General features: G+C 45.3%; 1 protein-coding gene across 3 annotated transcripts in view; it reads right to left on the bottom strand.

The window, feature by feature from the left end:
• Vdr (vitamin D receptor) overlaps positions 1-14,014 on the bottom strand; it is a 63,157-nt gene that overhangs the window by 29,776 nt on the left and 19,367 nt on the right. For 2 of the 3 annotated variants that reach the window (XM_042677741.1, XM_042677739.1), the window contains exons 2-3: positions 8,595-8,675; positions 6,496-6,643 (exon numbers count right to left, since the gene is read on the bottom strand). In XM_042677741.1, the coding sequence (XP_042533675.1) occupies positions 6,496-6,641 (146 nt within the window). In that variant the 5' untranslated portion in view covers positions 6,642-6,643; positions 8,595-8,675. The remainder of the gene's footprint in view (positions 1-6,495; positions 6,644-8,594; positions 8,676-14,014) is intronic. The other variant, XM_042677740.1, reaches the window with a different exon arrangement.

The raw sequence follows: 14,014 nt of genomic DNA, 5'->3' as shown, positions 1-14,014 counted from the left end.
GGCTTGAACTTTGGGCCTGGGTGCTGTCCCTGAGCATTTTTTTTTGCTCAAGACGAGTGCTTTACTACTTTGAGCCACAGCGCCACTTCCAATTTTCTGGTGGTTAATTGGATATAAGAGTCTCATAGACTTTCTTGCCTGGGCTGGCTTTGAACCATGATCCTCAGATCTCAGCCTCCTGAGCAGCTAGGATTACAAGTTTCTCCACATTATTCTTGGGCCATCCATAGACAACCACACTTACGCTCTTTCATCCACATCCCAGGACATCTGTGGAGGGAGACCAGTTGACCTGGCCAAAGTTCTGTCCAGCAACAATGACTTCCTGGTGAGTCATTTACTTGTGCCCCTAGAGTGCCCTATGTGGCTGCTCCTCCCATGATTTCTATTTACTCTAGTGAAGTTAAGCACTTTGAGGTTTAATTGGCTGGACATTTGCCCCATTTTTCTGCTTCCCTTCACATCAGAATTCTTAGAAGAGCTACAAATATCAGCTGAGTGATCTTCCTGAAAGCCAGAACATTCCTCATGTTCCTGCATCCTCACTAGCCTGTGTTTTACTCCCTCTGTCCTTCGCAAGACCCATAATTAACAAACTCCCTGCAGACTGCGGGGCCAGCAAACAAAAACACTGACTCCACACTGTCCCTTTTATCTTAGAGCCTGCAGCACACAGATTCCCAATGTCTCCCCTCCTCTGTCCCCTCCCTTCTCCTCCCCTCCCCTGTCCTCCCCTCCTTTATCCTCCTCCATTCCCTCTCCAGTCCTCTTCTGTTCTTCTTTCCTCTTTTTCAGTCCCCTCCCCTTGCCTCTTGTTCTCTCCTCTCCTTTCCAGTCCTCTACCCTCTCCTCCCTCTTCCTTCCTTTCTTCCTTCCTTTCTCTTCCTCCTTTTCTCTTCCTCCCCTCTCTACCTCCCTCCCTCTTTCCTCCCTCCCTCCCTTCCTCCCCTTCCTTCCTTCCTCCCTCCCTCCCTCCCTTCCTTTCTTCCTTCCTTCCTTTCTTTTCCAGGGATGAACTTACAAGGACTTGACAAGCTAGGCAAATAGTCTACCACTGACTTACATATCCAGTTTTAACCAGTCATCTGTAAGACATCATCATTGGATTTGTTCTCTTTGCAAAAGGAATCTCTCTGATACTCTTTTCTGTCATTTATACCTTTCCTTTTATATTGGACCTTAGACAACATTATCCATGATGAGAGAAACACTAAGATACATAAATATGGGTCAGAGCATTCACTATGTCTAATACACATTATATAAATTTTATGTATTACATATGAGCTAATATCTATATATTTATATATTAAATAATGTTTTAATATATGCAAATGGAAACATGTATATAACTATACATATATATGTATTATATACTTGTGCATTTATACATATATGTATATATGCTGTGTATACACATATATATCATATATATGATACATTTGTATATCTTTAGTTTGTAGTCAATCTAAAGATTTTTCTCCTCCAGCCCTTACTTATTATGCTCTGATTGTTAATATATAGCCAAAAAGTTCTGACCACCTACAGATCACTTTTGCAGACTTTTATTTCACACTGGAAATACCATCTTTCTCAGATGATATCCATATACAGAACAGCAGAAGCAGATGCAACATGAACTTGCTTTTGGGAATTGACCCACAATGGTCTCTAATTCCTGGCTGTAGATCAATAGAACTGTGGTCCAACCTTTGTCGCCCTTCAATTTCATTTCTGGTCACCCTTTGGTTTGAGTCTTGGACTTGCTCAGATGACCATAACTAGCCCCCAGAGAAGTTTAGTTTTATCTCAGGAACCAAACAGAATACTCATGGTCAGACAGGATGACCTGTCCCCAGGGTTTGTAAAAGAGTCCATGAAATATCACTATAACAAAACTCTGAAAACTGCTGTGACAGAGTTGAGGGTGCTTCTTGAGAGCCAAGACTTGGCAAAAACATTTCTGGTCTCCAGAGGAAACTACTTCCTGGGATCAAAATTGCACAAACAAACAGATGTAAGTAGCTAAGTGCCAGTAGCTGACATCTGTAATCCTAGCTACTCACGAGTCTGGTATCTGAGGATCAGGGTACTCAGGAGGCTAAGATCTGAGGATCAAGGATCTAGACTGGGCAGGAAAGTCCATGAGACTCCAGTTAACCAGCAAAAAGCCAGAAGTAGAGCTGTGGCTCAGGTGGTAGAGCACCAGCTTTGAACTAAAATGCTGAGGGACAGTGCCCAAACCTTGAGTTTAAGCCCTGGTACTAGCACACACAAATATAATCATACACACTCCAAAAACAAAAACAAGAGAACAAACAAAAAACAGGTAAAAGGGGCAAGAATCTTCAAGTAATTATCAATACCAGACTAAAATGAAAAATAAATAAGTAAAATATGGATGAAGAAAAGGAGGAGACAGCAGAGGAAAGAAGAGGAGAACTGATATATATAATAGATTCTTATTCACAGTAGTTATAATCTATATAAATCACTGTGAACATTGGATTTACAAATACTGGACCTTTGCTCTTGAGGGAAATAAAGTTTATGCTCCTAAGAAACTGAGGTCAAGGAAGAAAAAACATTTGAGTCCTTATCTTGGGATTCATTTCACCTAACATCAACTTATCTGACCATTTCTGCTTGACTCAGACATATACTAGTTATTGCAAATAAGGGAAACCATAGGACCTATGTTTCTTTGGGCCTGGCTTACTTCACTTAATATAATTTTTTCCAAGTCTTTCCATTTCCTAACAAATGGGGCAATGTCATTCTTTCTGATGGAGGCATAGAATTCCAAATAGGGATAAAGGTGGACCCATTGCAACAATGAGATGTACAAGACGTTATGTCGAAACACCAACTTTACAACTTTGGTGCGGGGGAGGGGGGGGTGGACTGGGGGGGGGGAGATGGGAAGAGATGGTAAGGGGAAACAAAGGAGGAGGCAACAATGCTTGATAAGAAATGTACTCATTACCTTGCCCATGTAATTGTAACCCTTCTGTATGGTATTTTCACAATAAAAAAAAAAACAACTGAGGTCATAACATTTCTTTTGCAGGGGTGGGTTAGTTGTGAGTTTGAACTCAGGGCCTGGTCACTCAAGACTAGCACTCTTTGAGCCACAGCATCACTTCTGGTTTTCTGGTGGTTAATTGGAGAGAAGAGTTTCATGGAGTTTCAGCTCTCAGCCTCCTGAGTAGTTAAGATTACAGGTATGAGCCTACTGATGCCTAATGAGCCACCAGCACCAGCTGACAAATCCATAACACTGATTTATATATTTTTCTGTCTAAAGACACTATATTTCATATGTATTGTTGATTTAGTTATCATTTGTTTTAATTTTTATTTTTGGCACCCCTGGATGGGCACAAAATATTGTTGATTTATTATTATTGAACTATTGAACAGTGAACAGCACTAACATCTTGTGTCTGAATGAGCACTATAGCTCATATAAGACATACCATGGCTTTCTTTGCTTAAAAATACTAGAGTGAGCTGAACACCAGTGACTCACACCTGTAGTCCTAGCTACTCAGCACGCTGATATCTGAGGATCATCGTTCAAAGCCAGCCTGGGCAGGGAAGTTCGTGAGACTTTTATTTCCAATTAACCAGCATAAAAACAGAATTATTATCTGTGACTCATATGATAGAGGGCCAGACTTAAACAAGGAAGAGTTTAAGACCCTGAGTTTAAGCCCCAGTACTAGCAAATAATAATAATAATAATAATAGATTGTGGCTCGATGCCTCACACCTTTAATCCTAGCTGTTTAGGTGGTTGATCTGAGGATCAAGGTTCAAAGGCAAGCTGGGAAGACAAATTAATTAGCAAAAAGTTAGATGTGATGGCGTGGATCAGTAGCTGTGAGCAAAAAAGCCAAAGATAGTTTGGGACCCTGAGTTTCAGCTCCAGTACAAACACAGACACACACACACACACACACACACACACACACAGAATATTAGATAGTACTATGCTAAGCTTGGGAACCATTTAAGGAGTAAAATCACCAACAACAATCTCAAAATTATCAGAACCCAAACAACAACAAACTACTGAGAAACTGATCTGTAGAATACAACCTGACAAGAAGCCACCTGAGGGTTCCATTCACAGAGCTGTACCCCAGGGGAAGAGAGCGCTGATTTGGAATAGGAACTTCATGAATGAACCATACAGCCCCCAAAGCTATGGAAGATGTTTTGGCTGGTGCCGGGTGACATATAGACTCCTGGAGAGAATCTCCATTTTGGCAGCTCTTGATCCCATGTTCCTTGAGATCTGGCGAGGGAGGGAGCGAAAGAAGCAGGCTGGGAGAGACTGGAGTGGTGGCCACAGAGATCTGTGTAAGACACTCATGTGATCAGTTAACTGAACACAGGAAGTCCAGGATGTCCAATTAATAAATGTACAGCCGCCACTCCATCCCACATACTTATTATGGGTTGTATGATGGGAAGTAAACCCTGATGTGTATGCCCAGACTCCTCTATTATCTCTCCAAAGGTAGTTTCCCCACTCCCAGGTCCTGGCAGGAAAGGGCCCAGAATTACCTGGCATCCAGGGCTCCAGCTCTGGAGCTCACACCCTATGAGAAGTGTGGGTTTCAGTCAGCCCTGAGGACCGATAGATGTGGCACCAGTACCTAGTGCCAGGAAGGCTGCTGGTCTGGTTCTCCAAGCTGGGAAGCAGCCTACCCAAAAGTCAAGGGCCCAGTTTGCTTGCACCAGGCCAAATAGGCAATTAGCACCCACAGAACCCTTGCTGTCCAGTGATTGCTCAAGCTATGAAACTTCAAGCTTACTAGTTCCTGGGTAGAGAGCAGGTAAGTTGGGAGCCCCTGAGATAGAGGAGAATCCCATACAATGGCCTGTACTCAGAGTCACCTTGCTGCCCAGTTCAGACAGGAGCCAGAAAACTTTAGCATCCTCATTTTGGACTTGATTTTCGCTGTCTGTCTCTCTGTCTATCTCTCTTCTTTCCCCTTCCCTCCATCTCCTTTGTCTTTCTACTTCCCTCTCCCTCTCTTCCTCTCCCTGCTTGAGAGGCTTGAACTCAGGGGCTGGGTTCCATCCCCTAGCTTTTTGATTCAAAGCTGGCACTCTACCACTTAAGCCACAGCTCCACTTCCAGCTTTCTGGTGGTTAATTGGAGGTAAGAGTCTCTTGGACTTTCCTGCCCAGGCTTGTTTTTGAACTATGATCCTCAGATCTCAGCCACGTTGAGTAGCTAGGATTACAGGCCTAATTCACCAGCATTGGCTATTCTTGCTTCCCTTGATTTTTAGAGCCCTGTCCTCCTCTTAGCCACTGCCAGTCTAGATTGACACAAACTCTTTCTTGGATACTCTTTTCTCTTCCTCCAATGTATGCCAAATGCTAATTTCTCATGGTTCCCAGTTCCACCCCATAATCCATCCCTTCCCTACCTTCTCTCCCTGGCTTGTGATCGGAAGGAAGAGAGGCTTGGGCCTCTCTAGTGCTCTCCCCACACTGTTAGCTCTTAAGATCCCAAGTTCACATGAGAAGAGCAGAGGCTGGAGACACCAGCCCTGACTGACTAAACAGGAATTCTGGTAATTCCTGGCATGGCTTGGGCCATCTTTGGTTGCTGTTCATACCTAGGGTAAGTAAGCCATGGGTGAAGTGCCGGGCCCAGAGTAGGCATAGTGACCCAGTCAGGAATGCACTCTCCCCTGCTCCAAGGCACAGTTTGGATTGGACAGGAACTCAAGCATTAAAGCCAAGTCCTGGGGCTTCCCCAAAGACCTATCTGACTGATAAGGACGCTTCCAGCCTCTGTGGGGGAGGAAAATTGCTTGGAAGTATAGACACACGGGTTGGGCAAGGAATAAAGGACTAATTTTCTTCCTTTCTTTCTTTCTTTCTTTCTTTCTTTCTTTCTTTCTTTCTTTCTCTCTCTCTCTCTCTCTCTCTCTCTCTCTCTCTTTCTTTATTTCCTCCCTCTCTTCCTCCCTCTCTCTTTTCTTTCTTTCTTTTTTCTTTCTTTCTTTCTCTCTTTCTTCCTTTTTTTCCCCTGTGTGTGTTGGTACTAAGGCTTGAACTCAGGGCCTGGATGCTGTCCTTTAGCTTTTTCACTCAAGGCTGGTGTTCTACCACTTGAGCCACAGCTCTACTTATAGCTTTTTCCTGGTTATTAGAGTGAAGAGTCTCATAGTCTTTTCTGCTTGGGCTGGTTGCAAACCATGATCCTCAGATCTCTGCCTTCTGCGTAGCTACGATTACAGGTGTGAGCCACTGGCATCCCTCATGCCAAGGACTAGTGAGAAGAAACACAATCACCCCAGGAAAGCAGCTCCCAAGGGGGTCAGAGGAGCCATCTTCAGCTGAGAGGAGGTGAAGAAGGCACTCCTGCCCAGCGTCACATGATCAACAGAAGCCCAGGAGTTCCCAAGGGAAAACTTTGTTTCTTCTTTCCTTGTTCCTCCTGGGGTGGAGCCTAGGAGGACTTACCGGAAGAAGCCTTTGCAGCCTTCACAGGTCATAGCATTGAAGTGAAAGCCTGTGGCTCGGTCTCCGCACACGCCACAGATCCGAGGTACATTCCGGTCAAAGTCACTGGGGTCAGGCAGGGAAGTGCTGGCTGCCATTGCCTCCATCCCTGCAAAGATAAAAGGTAGGCCACATCCAGGACCAAAGTCAATGGCAGGGCCACCTGGCATCTTCTGTATTACCCCTCTGCCACAGCCCCTGACAGCTTAGCCAAGCCTGGGGTTTAGGCTGTAGCCTGAGTTTACACCAGTGGCTATGAATCATGCCTGTAATCCTAGCTACTCAAGAAGCTGAGATATGAGAATCACAGTTCAAAGCCAGCCTGTGCAAGGAAGTTCATGAGATACTTATTTTCAATTAACCACCAAAAAGCCAGAAATAAAGATATGACTCAAATGGTAGAGCACCTGCCTTGAATGGAAAAGCCAATGGACAGTGCCCAGGCTGAGAACCAACACAAAATATATCCATGCATACATACATACATACCTTTTAGTTCATTGGTGATTCTAATATGCACATGCACCTCACTAGCTCTGCTCCATCTCAGGAGCAGATCTGAACAGGCCAGAGCCTCTATCTAGTCCTGTATGTCATCCAAGAGGAAAATGGGGAGCCTTCTAATGCCCAAACCTGAATCCTTTCTATTCCAGGCCCTGTTCCTCACAGCCAGACAAGTCATATCTAAAGACTCTTGTCCCTGGTGTCCTGTCATCAAGGTAATGAAAATCTTTTCCTTCATTTTTTTGTGTTCAATTCATTTAACATTATTTTTAAAGTCTTTCTGAATAATGTGAATCATACATGGTTAATTATACATAATCATGTACAATTAATTGTCAGAGACAGGTTTGTTTGTTGTTGTTGTTGTTGTTTTGTCAGTCATGGGGCTTGAACTCAGGACCTGGACACTGTCCTTGGTCAGCCATCCTAAGTCCAAGATAACTCCTACAAGTTTTCAGAACATAGAAGCATCTGAGACATGGGCAGGAATCCCACTGCCCATTCGCATTATAAGGTAATAGGTCAGTGGCTTAACCCAGGGTCAGCTCAGATGTTGTATCTCCAAGTCATCAGGATGTTGTACAGCATCTGGGTCATCCAAACTCCCCAACAGCCAGTGGGTTTGGTGGAAAAAAGAGAACTCAGAGCCTGGCATTGGTGGCTCATGTTTGTAATCCTAGCTACTCCAAAGGCTAAGATCTGAGGATCACAATTTAAAGCCCACTTGGGCAACAAAGTCATCCATGAGGCTCTTATCTCCTATTAACCAGCAAAAGTCTGGAAATGGAGCTGAGGCTCAAGTGGTAAAGTACCAGCCTTGAGTGAAGAAGCTAAGTCTTGAGTTCAAGTCCCAGTACTGGCATGGGAGATAGCTAGATAGACAGACAGACAGACAGACACAGAAACAGAGAGATAGAGACAGAGACAGAGACAGGAGAGAATCACAGAGATGGGAACGCCTCATTTCTCAACTCAATCCAACAAGCTCAGCCTCATTGGTCATGACATGACACAAGGGAGTTAGGACAATAAAATGCTATCACATGGCACAGTGCCACTTCAGGAAGTGGCCTGGCCTGCAGGTGAGAGCTCAAGCACTGGGGTAGGCTGGTCAGAAAGACTGGATCCCCATCCAGAGGCCCACAAGGGAAGCAGACCATTGTAAGGGGTCGGAGAGAGAATCCAGCCAAGCACTCAGGAGCAGAATCCAGATGTGGAGAAGGGACCTAGGATTCTCAATATCTGAGAGCTGAAAGCTGCAGGAGATACAAGCAGAGACTAAGGAGGGCAGGAGAAGGAGAAGGTGGGAGCTAGGAAACATTGAACCTATAAGACAGCCCCTCGGATCCCAGCTCACAGCCAGCAAAGTCCCTCTCTGAACTCTTATCCTAGCCTTCATGCCTGTGGATCTCAGCTGTAGATTCTGGTGACACAGATCCTACACATGCAAGGACTCGGGTAGGACTCCCTGCCTTCCCCTCCTCTGTCCCATGACTTTCCCCTGTCCCTGGAAAGTAAGCCAGGAAAGGTGTGGTTGACAAGGACGGTGCACTTACCTGAAGGAGTAGGGGGCAGGTGAGTGGAACTCAAGGGTGCTCTACTGTGCTCTACCACAGATGTGTCCAAACAAAAGGATTCTGAAAGGTAGAGGATGAAACATTTTATCTAAAGCATCATTCCTCTATGGAGCCCAGCAAACCATAGGACACTCTTGCTAGGGACATCAGGTCCTAGATCAAGGACTCAACACTTGACAGAAGTTACTTCTTGGGGATGTGTGTGTGTGTGTGTGTGTGTAGAACTGCCATGTCATTGCTGGCAGGAGTGTCTGGACAGGTGCCAGGCTTGGCTGTCCTTTGAGGTAGAAAGCAGCATGAAGTATGTGAGATGTGAGGGTGATAATCAGAACTGCAGATGCCAAGACCTTCGTCCTGCTCTTACAACCAGGATGTTGAGGGACTGGAGGAATGTGTGTGTGTGTGTGTGTGTGTGTGTGTGCTGGTCCTAGGGCTTGAACTCAGAGCCTAGGTGCTTCCCTTGAACTATTTTGCTCAAGGCTAGTGCTCTACCACTTGAGCCACAGCTCCCCTTCTAGCTTTTTAGTGGTTCATTGGAGATAAGAGTCTCACAGACCATTCTGCCCAGGCTGGCTTTAAACTCCAGTCCTCAAATCTCATCCTTCTGAGTAGCTAGGATTATAGACAGGAGCCACTGGTGCACAGATTGAAGAACAATTTTTCCCTTTTTTAAAAAAAAGTTTATTGTGATTATAAAGGTGACATACAGAGGGATTACAATTACATAAATCAGGTAAGAAGTACATTTCTTTTTGTCACTCTTCCCTCCCATTCTCCCAGTTTTTCCCTCCATTCCCACCCACAAGTTGTATAGTTCATTTTCAACATAGTATCTAGTAAGTACCACGGCTGCATTTGTTCCGCCTTTGTCCCTCCATTTCTGAGCTCCTCCCTTGCTCTCCCAAAGACAGATAAATGAACAAACAAGACAAAAAGAAAAGAAAACAAAAACAGCAAGGAAGGAAAAACCAGCCTCTGGTTTCTATTTCCTGGAGTTCATGTGGGTAAGTAGTATTTTATATGATGCACCTAGGCATTGTAGCTTTGTAGGAGAACCTCTTTCTAAGGAGGCCTGCTGTGCTCCCTGACCTGCCCTCGGATAGTAGGAACACTCTGGGAAGCAGAGGCATGGGCCGCCCTGGCACATTGCTGAGACTGGGGAGTTGATGGCTGCCTCAGGCAGGATTGCACCGGAGCCTTGCAGGAGCTGGGTGCAGTGCGGTGCTGACTGGGACAGCAGCACAGGCCCCTGGTCTGTGTCTTTTTGAGGTGTCTTCGAAGGCAAGTGTCTGGGATCTCCTGTTTGTGTGTAGACACGGGGGAGGGAGGTGGAGCAGGTGCTGCAGGGTTACACACAGCAATGTATGGCTTTCTAACAAGATGTTTTCCTGCCGATTTTAGCTCTTTCCCAGACATGTTTAACGCCCCCGGCCTCAGCTAAGGCTGGGAAAGGGTTGATTTCCCAATCCAGCATGACAGCTCATCAGGTGGGACTGGCAAAATTGTACCCACAAGACAGACAGACAGACTTGCACACACACACACACACACACACACACACACACATACACACTTCTCCCCTTCCCTGATGTCAATACAAGATGAGATAGGACATTATATATACATATATTTTTTTTCAGCTACCTGACCCTGAAACTTAGCAGAGGCCTTTAAGCTAAACCCAGGTAGGGAGGTCCAGTCCTCCAGCTGTTGTTTCTCTTTAGAGACTCCTCTGTGTCTCTCTCTCAATCCCCCATCTCTCTGTCTCTCTGTCTCTGTCGCTCTCTCTCTGTTTCTATCTCTTTCTCCCTTTCCCTCTCTCTTTTACTTTCTCCCTTCCTCCCTCCTCTCTCTCTCTCTCTCTCCTCTAGTGCCCTCCTGATTAGGCAGGGGAAAGGAGAATTTAAGGGGTTGTCAAGATCTGAACTCATTGTACTCAGATGTGGGGTCCCCAGGGGACCCTTGAGGAACGGCCAAGCGGCTGAAGCTCTGAGGTAATCTAAACTCTTATGGCTATGGGTGGAAGGGAGCTGTGCCTGCTGGGAACGGACAGGCTACTCCACCCTAGCCATGCTCTCCCTCATGTCCCTTGCTTTCCCCAGCTCATGTTCCCCAGCTCTTCTGAATTCTATCTTATAGATTTCCCAGAGTCCCTAACTGATCCTCAGGAAGGCTGAGGTGAAGGGAAAATACACACAGAAAGGACCATTGCCCTCCTGTTATCATCCCCTAGAGTTTTCAGACGTCAGAGGGGTCATCCAGGTAGACTGTCACCCTTGAACTTAAAACAACTGTTTGGTTGAGCATCAGTGGCTCACATCTGTAAGTAATCTTAGCTACTCAGGAAGCTGAGATCTGAGGACTGCAGACTGAAGCCAGCCTGGGCAAAATACTCCATGAGACTCTTATCTCCAATTAGCCACCCCAAAAAACAGAAGTAGAGATGTGGCTCAAGTGGTAGAACACTGGCCTTGAGTCCAAAAGCTCAGGGACCAATGAGCCCAAGCCCTGAGTTCAAGCCCCAGCATCTGCACAAAACTCCATAGTTCGGAAAAAATCTACTATCTGCTAAGTCCTGCAGTCTGGAAGGTAGGAAGCCATTTTATTTTATCAATGGTAAAACCAAAGTTCAGAGTACTTTGAGTGACTTGCCAGGTCTGGGGCCAGGCAAGTAGTGGCACCCGGTACAGCCAAATGAGGGCAGGTAGATGGTCACACCCAAGAACATCTCTGCCTCCTGCTCACTCCTCCCATTGCCAGTGATAGCCATCAGAGAAGACACCTATTGCTTTATACTGGGACCTGCTCCAAGGTCCTCATGCTTTGGATTTAACCTCCACCACACCCTTGTTGGGTGAGCTCTGTTATTATCCCTATCTTTTTTTTTTAATTGTGCCAGTACGAAAGCTTGAACTCAGGGCCTGACTCTCACTCTTGACTTTTTCTGATGAATGCTGGTGCTCTACCATTTGAGCCACACCTCCATTTCTAGCTTTATGCAGTTAATTAGAGATAAGAGTTTATCTACTGGAGCTGCCTTTGAACTCTGTTGATCAGGTCTCAGCCACCCCAGTAGCTGGGATTACAGGAGTGAGCCACTGGCACCTACCTTTATCCTTGTCTCAAGAGGAGAACTGAAGCACAGGAAGGTAGCTTTACTTTGGAACTGAGGTTTGAAACTAGGCAGCGTACCCCTTGAGTCTCTACTCTTCTACATTTTCTTTCTTTATTATTTTTTAATCAGCACTTTTAAAAAGAATTATTATTATAAAGGTAATATACAGAAGCATTACAGTTACAGAAGTCAAGTAATGACTACATTTCTTTTTTGGACAATGTCACCCCATTCCCCTTTCTTCCCAGTTTGGGGGGGGGGGTCTGGTCGTGGGCCTGAACTCTGGGCCTGGGCGCTGTCTCTCAGCTCTTCAGCTCAAGGCTGGTGCTCTACCACTTGAGCCACAAGTGTCACTTCTGGCTTTTTTCTTTTTTCTTATGTGGTGCTGAGGAATCGAACCCAGGGCCTCTTGCATGCAAGGCAAGTGCTCTACCACTGAGCCACCTTCCCAGCCCATACAGTTCATTTTCAACATAGGGTGTAGCGAGTATTTGTTTACCCTTTGTCCCTCCATTTCTGTGCTTCCCCTTGCCCTCCCAAAGACAGATAAATGAACAAACAAGACAAAAAGAATAGACACAAAAATAACAACCAAGGAAAATAACATCTTGTTTCTATTTCCTGAAGTTCATGTTGATAAATACCATTTTATATATTTATACTTCTGAATTTTCTAAGGGAAATATATCATCCATGTTTCCAATCCTAGACCCTGGACATCATTCACACCTACTAATTCAGAGAACAAGATGCTGGTGGTTCATGCCTGCAATCCTAGCTACTCTGGAGGCTGCTATCTAAGGATCGTGATTGGAAGCCTAGGCAATTAAGCACAAAAAAGTGGAAGTGGAGCTGTAACACTCACTTGAGTGGTAGAGTGTTAGCCTAAAGAAAACAAAACAAAACAAAACAAAATTCAGGGACAGAGCCCAGGCCCTGAGTTCAAGCCTCAGGACACACACACACACACGCACACACACACACACACACACACACACACAGATCCTGAGGTCAGAATATTTCACCTCCAAGGATCCTTAGGCTCAAATATCAAAAGCCTCAATCAGGGTCCGTTTTCTATTCACAAGCTGAGAACCCCATTTCAAGCAATAGTTCTCTCTTCCCCTTCAACTTTTCACTACTGGTAGGTCTTTTTAAGAGAGATTAGCCAGGATTAACCTCTGGGTCCAAGTGCCAGTTAATAGGAAAGTAGGGCAAAAACATGGGAAGAAAAGAGGACAGGTGAAAAAAAAAAATAACCCCATCTCACTTTCCACGGTCATACATGCCCCCTCCCCACCCCACCCCACCAACCAGAAGTCATGTTCTGAGTATAGAACATTCCACTGCTTTGGCTGGGGCTTTCCCCAGAGCAACACCTTCCTGACCCTGACCCCAGACTTGACCTTGTTTTTGGCAAGAAATGAGATCACACAGTTCCTGACAGTCACCGAAGCCACAACCACTGCCTCCCTTATACCTCTATCTTCCAGCACACTCTGTGAGCACCCACTTTTTCAAAGAGTCTGTGAAATGGTCATTTCCTGGGGTAGAGTCCTAGGAAAGCAAGGATCAAAGTTCTGAGCCCCCCGGGGTTCAGTTTAACTCTACCACATTGACGGGACCCCCTTCAGATTTTTGAAGATGGTAGCACTCTATGAGGAGAGTCTAGGAATGGACAAGAGGCTGACCACTAAAATCCTTTTCAAGCTGGGTGCTGGTGACTCACATCTAGAATCCTAGCTATTCAGAAGGTTGAGATCTGAGGATTGTGGTTCAAAGCTAGCAGGGCAGAAAAGTCCACAGGACTTATCTCCAATTAAACGACAGAAAGCCAGAAGTTGAGGCATGTTTAAAGTCGTAAGGACAGCTTTGAGCCAAAAAGCTAAGCCAAAGCATGAGGCTCTGAGTTCAAGCTCCACTATTGGCACCTAAAACAAATAATAAAGTTTCCAGCAACTACAAGATCAGATCTCCCATCATAATGAGTTCAGGGTATACATTTTATGAAATGTATTCCCTGATCCTTTAGGGGAGCCCCAACATACATGCCTGAGCATGAGACCCACGCAGCCTTAATGCACCCTTAAGACAGGAAAGGCATGAAGATGAGTGGCCCATGTACCCCAGTGGGGAATGGGTCCCCATCCTATTTGAAGCTGGAGTGATCAAAACTGAGCTTTTAAAATTGTTGAAGGAAGAAACCAAATCTGATTCCTTCCACTTTTGCTAGATACCAATGGCTCCTACCTGTAATCCTAGCTGCTTGGGATGCTGAGATCTG

The sequence above is a fragment of the Dipodomys spectabilis genome, unplaced genomic scaffold (assembly GCF_019054845.1).
Source record: "Dipodomys spectabilis isolate Male_0828 unplaced genomic scaffold, ASM1905484v1 ptg000039l, whole genome shotgun sequence".
NCBI lineage: Eukaryota > Metazoa > Chordata > Mammalia > Rodentia > Heteromyidae > Dipodomys > Dipodomys spectabilis.
This window is presented reverse-complemented; position numbering and strand designations above follow the sequence as displayed.